At 29.9% G+C, this 10,901-nt stretch overlaps 1 protein-coding gene across 1 annotated transcript; it reads right to left on the reverse strand.

Annotated features, from left to right (window-relative positions):
- Positions 1-8,301: 8,301 nt before the first annotated feature.
- On the reverse strand, positions 8,302-9,416 carry RO3G_02227 (uncharacterized protein; the record flags this gene model as incomplete). The annotated part of the gene is made up of 2 exons (XM_067656818.1): positions 8,302-8,308; positions 8,464-9,416. The coding sequence occupies 2 exons, from the start codon at positions 9,414-9,416 to the stop codon at positions 8,302-8,304; spliced, it is 960 nt and encodes a 319-aa protein (XP_067512919.1).
- Between the last annotated feature and the right edge of the window lie 1,485 nt (positions 9,417-10,901).

Raw genomic sequence — 10,901 nt, forward strand, 5'->3', positions numbered from 1 at the left:
GTGATTAGCCTATCAAAAAAAGATAATCAGTAGAGCTATAATATTCAATGCAGCAGAATGAGCATATATGAACACGTATTAAAAAAATCAAATAATTTACTTACTTTTACTTTGATTAAATAATCTGGCCAATTTTCACTTGTTAATTCAATCACTGAAAAAGTAATTAATAATGTTTAAAGTTGTTCTAGGTGTTATATATTGAAACGAGCAAGACTTTTATTTTGAAGTGTTTTATTACTCTGTATGTGTCTATTTGTATACTTCTTTTTTTTAATATTTAACAAAAAAAATAAAACTTTGAGATATGAAAGAAATATACATTACAAGTTTTTCTTCTTTAAAAAAAAAGCAAAGGTTATGTGTATTAATATGTTGAGTTAGTTTGTGCTTTCAGTTAATGAATAATTTTTTACATGTTGATGCTACTTGAACACAAGTACATTAGACAAAGGACAGAGGTTAAAAGCCTTACTGAGTACTCTAGTATTCTTTTTTATATTCTCGTGCATCTTATATCGCTAGTTCCTCTTAAAATAAAGAGGTAAAGCCCAGATGAAATTTAACTGCACAAGAAATAATTTCTTAGCATGAATCAGGTTCAAGAAGATGTACCATCTTGTCTAATTTTTTCAATGTTTGACGACCATTCCATTACAAAAATTAACCATACGTTATCTTTACCTAAGTCTCTAATGATGTCTATGAAATCCTAATGTTTATAAAAAATACGCGATGAGGCCTAAAAAACTTAAAATATGTTAAAAATATATGAATAGACACCTTTAACTCTATTTTCGAATAGAGCAGGAGGCGATAGTGGCAGGTGAGCGTCAGGATCACCCTTTTTCACAGAAAAAAATCAAAAGGTGATTGGATACTGAATTATTAGTAAGGATCAATTAGCCAATCATTATTTTTTTTCGTATTTTTTGGCTGTGATTACCTTATTTGGAAGCATTGTCCAAAAACAGTAATCATTTTTCAAAAATATAAAAAAAAAATATAGACGAAGGAAAAATGGTTATTTTTTTTTGATAAACAGTAAATTTGACCTATTGTTTATACGTCTGTAAAAAATCTGCCGACCTTAACATGTAAAAATGAGGAGAAAAAAAATATTAAAAAAAATACCTCCAAAATTTGAATAAAAAAATTTATTTTTTCGAGAATTATTGCAAATATAGTAAGTGATTGTTACATAAAAACCTAAAAAAGGCGATTTTTTTTGGCTTGTTTTGCAAAATAACTAACAATATGTAAAGAGAAAAAAAAGAAAGACATATAATAATAACTCAAAGGTATTTATACTTCTCAGTGCACTACCATTTAAATTAAAATTTGTCAGAATACTGTGTATTTAGTATAGAAATCAGATGAAGATCATGGTTCCTGAGGTTGTCTATTTGGCTTAGCTGATTAATGCTACCTAATTAGTCAATGGCTCTGTATGAAGCCATGCTGATTATTAGAGATGATTCGTATATCTAATGCATGTGCATTATCATTTCTGGAGTATTGTAGGTAAAAACAAACAAACAAACAAAAAAAAAAAGGTGGGAATTAATATAGGGCGTAAACAAACATTGGTTCATATCTTGTAATATACATTTGTAGATAGCAAGTAACCTTTAGTTTAGAAAATATAATATTAAAACACAAATACTTATGGAAAAAGAAGAGGTTAATATAAAACTGTAGGCATTAGAGACATTTGTTCTTTAGGCTAAAGTTAAGTATAAAGCTCATTTTTCTTTTATTTTGCTATGCTTTTTTTCTTTTTAATAAAAAAAGCTGTTCATTCCTTAAATTCTTAATTGTGGGTACCATATGGGATTGTTTCGTCATGACTAAATCTTCGCAATGGTAATGTCAACTATTTTTCTTTCTCTTTTTTTTTATTTGCCTTTACTATTCTTCAATGTTATTGGTCTTACGATGTTAGTTCAACGAAATAAACTTGCATGAATTTTAAAGCTTTTTTTTTTTTTTTTTCATGGCTCTTTTTTTATTCTTTTTTTTTGTATTTTTGTTATTACTCTACTTTGTTAACAGCTTTTGATACTTTTGACTACTGCTGATATGCACCATGTCTTGAAAACAAAATAGCCAAAACTAAATCAACCCAAAAAGTTAACTCATTACAAGCAAAAGAAAAACAATTATTTTGTTGCATGGGCATAAAGTTGTTGAATGTTTTATTCTTTTTAACTATTTCTTTTTAACTTTGCTTATAGCAAGCTCTAGTATTCTTTTACTTCAAATATTGTGAATGCTTTAGTCAAGATGGTTTTAACGAATGGTTCACTAATTAAAAGAAAACTTAGTTATAGTTACATTACAACATGCAATAACCCTTGCTCTTCTTTATATCATTATTTGTATTTCTTTCCGTTTCTTACATTGGCCTCTTACTGACCCTCTTTATAGTGTGCAACCTAGATGTATAATCAGTATCATATCATACTGTAGACCGGTTTGTCGCAACTACTCATCCTCTGCTTTTGTATACTGTGCTTGGTGTATGGTTTCATATTGTGTATGCTGTTCATATTAGGTAAAATTATATTCTATGCGGCTTCAGATAGATCGAACCTTGGCTAAAAACATATTGTATAGATAGTATGTTTGAACAAGACAAAAGGTATAATTTGTTTGCTTGTTATTTTTTATTAACTGATGTTCTTTATTTATTAGATTTTGATATTTTGTTTTATTTTGCAATGAAGATTGTGTACGAAGTGCCTGTGATGATACCAACGATAACAGCAATGATGATAGAACATTATGAAACTCTATAGAGTATACGAGCATGGACTTGAGAAAAAGTAACAATTGTTGTGTAAGGCAATTATTCATCACGATAAAAAAAAAAGAAAAATAATCTTGGTAAATGGTAATAAAATTTCAAATATTTAAATATTAATAATCCTGTTGAATGTAGATTGCAATGAAGGTTGTTGAATGTAATTAAATCTGCTAAGCGAATTGCATTGAATGGGATGTCGAGGTCAGGTAAGTAATGACTTATGTATTATTTCTGTTCATTCTTCATTTCTTTTCTTTTACTATTCCTTTTCTTTTATTATTCCTTTTTTTTTATTACTACTTTTTCTATTATTGCTTTTTTTCTATTACTTTTTTGTACTACTTTTTTTATTACTTTTTTTATTATTTTTTTTTATTCAAGTGCATATTAAATGAAAAATGTACACTATTGAATATGTAATCAAATAAATAAAGCATCGCGTTATTAAACCATTTAAATTTGTCCATTTATACTACCCTATACAATAATAAACCTGCCCATTTTACTGGATATACATGCTTAAACGTATCCATACTCTGCTGATGTACAGAACGACTAAAGTCTGCCTCATCCAATTACATTGTTGTGTGAAAGTGCTTGAGAGCTTATATTGAATTTGTTTTCAAACTCCTCGGCCTTAATTATGCTGGACCAAGCATTAATATGCTAGTTCTCGTGTTAATATTGCCTACAGAGGCAACAAAATTTCGCTAAATTCGACATTTTTAGCGTTTTTATTTTGCTGATGGATGGATGAAATAAGCGTTATGCGGAGATTTTTTGCGCCGTAGTGTGAAATCTCTAATTTTACCTTGATTTCACGTAAAAAAAGAGAGTAATATTCGCATTTTACTTGATATGATAGGCTGATACTTTTTTAACCGTTACATACACTACGGCGCAAAAAAACACCGCAGGACAATTGGCACTTCAGGCCACGATGGATAAATCATGATATTTACGGTTCAATCGGCGCTATAACTACATTCCAAATATGGAAATATATATTTTTGGTCATTGCGCATCGATTGGTACCATTTTCGTTTTCCAATTCCGACTATTTGTTGTAGATATCTGCGCTTGAAAATAGGCGGTATGCAATTTTTTTGGGCACGCTCTATATCAATGACTTCTTTACAGATTTTAATAAGACTTTGAACATTTGTGTAACTATATGGTCCAACAATAGGTGTTATAGCTTTGCTAAAATATCTGTATTTGATGAAGAGAAATATGTTAAAAACAGCAATAAGAAAATAGAAATGTCGGAGATTTTGGCGGAGATTTTGCACAAATACTTTAATCAGTTAGAGCTTATGGTATGCAAATTTTTACTAAAAACCATCGAATAGAAACAATTTTATGTGACCCTTAAATTTATAGCATGTCTGCACTTTTTTTATGATTGCGGAGCCAATATTTGATTTCACACTCCGAGACTTTGGGAAATGACTTATCCAATAGTACGCTATATTGGGTAGAAGTTTGAATGGAATCTGAAAAATTGAATTTTGGAGCTCATCTGGCACTGTAAGCATCTGATTTCCTCAGCTTGCCCTCATTTACTTTTGTGAAGGATTAGCAATCGCCAACTCCTTTGTATGTTTCTTGAATTCTAACATTACTGATGTATGGCAGTTATATGAAACATCGATATGGCCGCCAAAATTTTTGCGACCGATTTAGGGTTCTTAGCGTATATGCTATAACAAGGATGTCTTGCAAAGTGGCATCATCCACTGTCCGAGCATGCATACCAAATGGAAGCTTATTTCTAAGCATCTTTTGATGAATGTAATATAGATACTAAGTTTTTTAACTAAATAACATCATTGATATTATGTAAGGATCACATTGCTTCCTCGATTCTTAAAATATCGTTATTTCTTCATTATGGTTCAAACATTAGTCGTAAAAAAACTAATTGTAATTGTTAAGATAATAGAAAACAAGAGGTAAAAACAAAAATAAAGAAACAGTTTGTGAACGTTTCGAGTCTGATCTTTATTTCAGTTTAAGTTAAAGTAAAAATTATTCTAATTGAAGGCAGATATTTATATCTTATTGAGTGAATGACTTGATATCTTGCATTGTAAACGTTCTTCTACTCTTTCAGGTGCTTTATCAAGTGTCATCTCTATTTATGATTATGAAAACTTTTCATTTGTTCTTTTGTATGTCTGTCATAGATTATCTTTTATTCTGGGAATTCCTCACTGATTTGAATAACGTTATTTTACGCGTTATTTCAATTATGTGAAAGATTAGCAATATTCCTGACATTGGATTGGATTTGGTTATTTTAGTTGATACTTCTTCTTATCAAAGAACTCTCATGAATACAATACATATTTTAAAAGAACATGTTTAATTGGAATTGATTGTATGATCTTATTTAAATAAACTTGTATTTTATTTTATTTTAATTATGATCTTGTATTAAGACTTATATTTATCAACGTTAACTACAATCAGTTACTGTTCTACAACAGTAATAACCTATATACTGTTATATAATATCGTGATATTATTCTTGAATATCATTTAAAAATATTAATGCTTATCGTTTTTATAATGTTTTGTTGATTACAAATCTATTCTTAGTTAAATTTAAATGTTCTAATAAAATGTGTTATTCTCATTATAATTTGAATTAAAAAAAAACTGTAAATTATTTTTTATTGGATTTGGTACATTTCTTTGCTACTTTTTTTGTTTTTCGATGTGTGTTTATAGTTCATAGTGTTATGTTCTGGTAAAGGTAATAACAAAGATAAACCAAAAGAATACTTTTTGAGACTGAACTTTATTTAAGACAATCTTAATTGTTAAAAAGAAATCATTACAAAGTCTACTACTTATATTCTTCTATCAGTTGGCGGGTAAATGAGTAGTTATGAGCGTAGATCCAATAATTGACACGTTTGATTGAAGAATGATCACTGAATCAATTATGAAAAATTTTAATTCGTTGTTTTTATAGATCTTATTGTTCTTTAACTGATCTGGGAGAATTGTCCCATCTTCAATGAGAGGAAAGATATATTTATATGAAATGCCTCCAGTCAGATCAAAGTTGACTAGGTACCTAATCCATTATTATTCATTTACAGAAATGATGAATAGTAAAGATCATGACTTATTTAGTGTTCATGTTTACTTTATAGAATGAATCTAATAGTGATAGTTTTATATAAAAAAGAAGAAGAGTATATTTTATTTAATAAAGATTTAAATTATTATCTTTTATCAATTTTAATGTACTTCTTTTAGTTGTGATTATTCAATGTCCGTTATGATCAGACTCTGTTCTACAACACATAGTAGGTGCAGTGAAAAAATCACAACAGTGAGTACTTTTTAGGCAAAGAAAAATTATAATTAAGCAAGAGCACATGATAATAGCGCTTTTGCTTTGCAAATTAAAGTTAGCATATAGTTATGCTGCTATTTAAGGTTGTCTTTCTGTAAGTGAGTTAATTTGAGTTAAGTTTGCTTATAAAGCTTAATTTAAGGTTGTGATTGCCTTGTAAGTTGTTGTTTTATATAGGGTTTAAGCAGATGTTTGATAAGTAGTGACCACCAGATCTTATGTGTAAGATCAATACGATGTTTCTTGATAAAAGTTAAAGTAGAGTAAAAAGTTTAGGTAAACAGGGACTTGTTAAAGTTTGTTATTTACTGCGTAAAAACATATGATTTATTTAAACTGACCAACAATTTCTTCACAAAAAGATGGGATATATACATATGTATGATATTTTTTTTTCTTTTTTGCTTTTCTTATTTTTTTTGACCATTTTTATATTTTCAACATTTTTTATCTTTTTAACATTTTTTATAATCTTTTATCTTTTAATTTTTTCTATTGCTATTTTTTGTTGGTTTGTGTTTTGAGTTGAGTGTTTTAGAGAAGTTTTTCTTGAAATTTTTAAAGTAAGGTACTGTAGTGACCACCAGATCTTTTAATTAAGATCAAATAAAGGTAAAGATAAAAAAAAATAAAGGGATCAGGAACTTTTTATGAGAAGGTTGCCTGTTTATTGAATAAAATATATAAAATAAAAATGTGAGTAGAACTGTACTGTCCTTTTTCTTCATCTAAATAGTTGGGATATTTATATTGTTAATTTTTTTTTCTTTTTGACTTTTTTCATTTTCTTGACTTTTTCACTTTTTTGACCTTTAACATTTTCTTGACTTTTTTCATTTTTTGACTTCTTTGTTACACCATTTTTTTGACTTCTTTATCACAACATCAACCCTCAAAAAGAAGTTCTTGTGACCTACAAAAACATTTCAGCTCTAAAATAAATAAAAGGGAAAACTTAATCCGTTATCGCAAAAGTATAAAATGGTCATTGGGTGGATTGAACTCGTGACATCAAGATTCAAATGAGCCATATTTCCAATTAAGCTATTTTGTAATTTCTGGAAAAAAGTGGTTTATAAACATCCAATGGACTTCCATAAATATTTTGAAGACCGTTAAACATGTTTAAAAATATTATATGGTGCTTACTATTTTTGAAAATTACCGATGTACCAAATGATATAAAACTAACTGGGAACAAAGGTGCTTCACATAAGAAACGCCCCATTATTCTAGACTAAATCGGGAAATATTCGGAACTTCAAAAATTAAACAGCGCCATTCGATTCTGCTTGCCTTATAACCTTAGTTTCTATTTTTGGATTGTTATTCTAGCTCCGCTATAGCTGTAGATATTATGATTTATCCATCGTGGCCTGAAGTGCCAATCACCCAACACCGCATTCTGCTCACCTTAGCAATTTTTTTAGTGGGAGCTACTTCGCTTTTTTGGTTGAATTTAGCGAAATATTTGACTTCATGGAGAGGAATTAAGGCCGAGGAGTTTGAAATCGAACGTACTAGGTGGTCTCTTTTGGCGTATATATCCAGTAAAATGGGTAGGTTTATCGTTGCATAGGGTAGTATAAATGGACAGGTTTAAATGATTTAATAATACAGTGCTTTATTTATTTAATTATGTATTTAATAGTGTACATTTTTCATTTGATTTACACCAAAATAAAAAAAAAGAATAAAAAAAAAAATACAATAAAATAATAAAGGATGAATAAATCCAATACATTCATAAGCCATTGCTTATCTGTCCTCGATGATAATATCTAGTGCAGCTCATTTAGTAGATTTAATTACATTTGACAATCTTCATTACAATCTACATTCAACAAGATGATTAATATTTAAATTCTTGAAATTTCATTATTATGTACCAGGATTGTTTTTTTTTATATAATTTGATAATAAATATCCATTGCCTTATACAATCACTACTGTCTTTCCTCAAGTGCATGCTCGTGTACTGTATTACAGTAGGTCAAAAAACTGCTGCAAGGAATCCATTTTTCTTGGTTTTTGTAGCGCACATCCTGTTACAATGGCACAAACTGCCTCTGTTCCCACATAGTAAATCTTCTACATGTCTTGAGAAATCCGAAAGAGTTTAAGCCCTATTGGATAAGTATTGAAGGAAGTATGAGATGCGCAATTTGAAAATTTGGAAAAACGAAAATTTGAACGGAATGAATTTATTTATTAATATTTAGTTGACCCTCCTTTTTTATTAATAACCTCTTGAATTCTTGCCGGCATGCTATCGATATACCTTTGGCAAAGATCTTTGTCAAAGCCATTCCATACTTTTTCTACTCGTTCCCAAAGCTCATCCGTATTCTTTGCTCTACGTTCGTAACAGCTGAGCTTCAACTTCAATTGATGCCATACGTGTTCTATTGGATTTAAGTCCGGACTCTGAGCTGGCCAATCGCTAATATACCGCACTTGATGATTATCTAACCAGTCTATTGTAGATTTTGCCTTGTGCTTTGGATCATTATCATGCTGAAAGTAAACGTTGGACCAGTTGAAATTGTAGTATTGCATAGTATCACGAAGCGTAGTGTCCAATATATGCTGATAAACATTCGCGTTCATGTTCCCATCGTAAATTTGACAAGCATATCCTGGTCCTTCAGAAGTTATACAGCCCCACATCATCAATTTGCCTGCTCCATGCTTGACTGTAAGTTCTAGATGATGCGGTTGAAGAGGATCATTTGGTCTTTTCCAATAATACTTACAGCCATCAGAGCCCCATACGTTGATCTTGGTTTCATCAGAAAAGACGACTTTTCGCCATTCTTCTACTGTCCAATCCTGATGCTTCTTGGCCCATTCTAATCGATGCTGCATATGAGCTTTTGTCAAAAACGGCTTCTTTTTTTTTATTGAAGAATGGAACTCCATTGATTTCAGTACGTTAATTGCTGACTGGTATGAGATATCGTAGCCAAGTTGAACCAGCTCCCGGTGTACCTCTTTGGCAGTCTTTAAAACCCCTTCAATGACTTTTCTTTTTATTAACCGCTTCGTCACTTTGGAGACTACTGTAGGTCTACCACCTATGCTTTTTGTCCTATTTGGAAACAACCGTCTAGAGTATCTACTGACAGTTGATTCATGTACTCCAATTTCTTTAGCAATATCGTACGTTGATGTGGATGCGGTTAATGCCTGTTTGTGATCGTTTATTTTCTCCTCTGACAGCCGTTTAGGCATGCGATTGACGATAGGGTAAAAAAGAGAAATAATTTAAACAAAGGAATATAAAATTTAAAATAAAGGAATTGTAAGCGCTTTTATATACTGGCATCATTCTAATCATGTCAAGAATGTGAAAAATTATGATAGCAACCGGTTGGGTCGTATTAAAATTCGTCATTTCAAACATATCTGAACAAGTAAAAAATGTCGGATGTTCATAATACTACCTTTAGCGATCTCAAATTCCACCAATAACCATTGCCCATATCCGATAATCGACGAATAAATGCACTTTCCATTGAGGTACAAACAGTCAAAATTTGGGATAGTTTGGTGCAGTACCCATGGACAACCAGCTGTAAAACCGGAATTTTGCAATTCCTTGCAGCAGTTTTTTGACCTACTGTAGGTTCAATAATGCTCTATCATCATTGTTGTTATCATTGATATCATTACGGTCACTTCATACGCTTTTTTCATTGCAAAATAAAAGAGAGTACTAATATCTAATGAATAAAAACCGTTAGTCAAGAGAAAAATAATAAACAAATAAATTATACCTTTCATCCTGTTTAAACATATGATCTATACAATACGCTGTTAGCTAAGGCTCAGTTTATCTAAAGTGTATGCACTATAATCTTACCTAATATCAACAGCAAATGCATTATGAAACAACACATCAAGTACAGTACACAAAAGCAGTGGATGAATAATTATGTATAGTTGCGACAAACTGGTCTACAGCATGGTATGGTGTTGACTATACTTAAATTGTATACTACAGATAGAGTAAGTAAGATGGCAAAGATAAGAAAAAAATGTAAGAAACTACACATGTAAAAAAAAAAAAAAAAAAAAAAAAAAAAAAAAAAGGTAAGGGTTGTTACATGTTGAAATCTAATCATAAACGAACTTTCTTTAATTGGTGAACCATTAGTTAAAAACATCTTGTTTGAATAAAGTAAACATGATACTTGATGCAAAGAAAGCTAAAGTTTACTATAAGCAAAAGAAAAAAAGAGATAGTTAAAAAATGTACAGCAGCCAACAACTTTATACCATGCAATAAAATAAAGGATTGTTTTCTCTCTTTTGTAAAGATTAACTTTTTGAGTTGATTAAGCTTTAACTATTTTGTTTTCAAAGTACGATGCATATCAACAATATCTAAAAGTATCAAGAACTGTCAACAAAGTAAAGTAATGATAGTTATAAATAATAATAATAATAAAAAAACTAAAAGAACAAAATACTTTTTAAAAAAAAGATACTTTAAAATCCATGCAAGTTTATTTCGTTGAATTAACGTCATAGGACCAATGACATTGAAGAATAAGCTAAGGCATATAAAAAAAGAATAAAAAAAATAGTTAGCATTATCATCCTGAAGATTTAGTCATGACGAGACCATCCTAACAGACATCTAGCAAATAATAGTGTACTTTATTTAACATAAGATAAAACAAAAAAAGAAAGAGAAAACGAAAGCAATTATAT

Source organism: Rhizopus delemar, genomic scaffold (assembly GCF_000149305.1).
Source record: "Rhizopus delemar RA 99-880 supercont3.1 genomic scaffold, whole genome shotgun sequence".
NCBI lineage: Eukaryota > Fungi > Mucoromycota > Mucoromycetes > Mucorales > Rhizopodaceae > Rhizopus > Rhizopus delemar.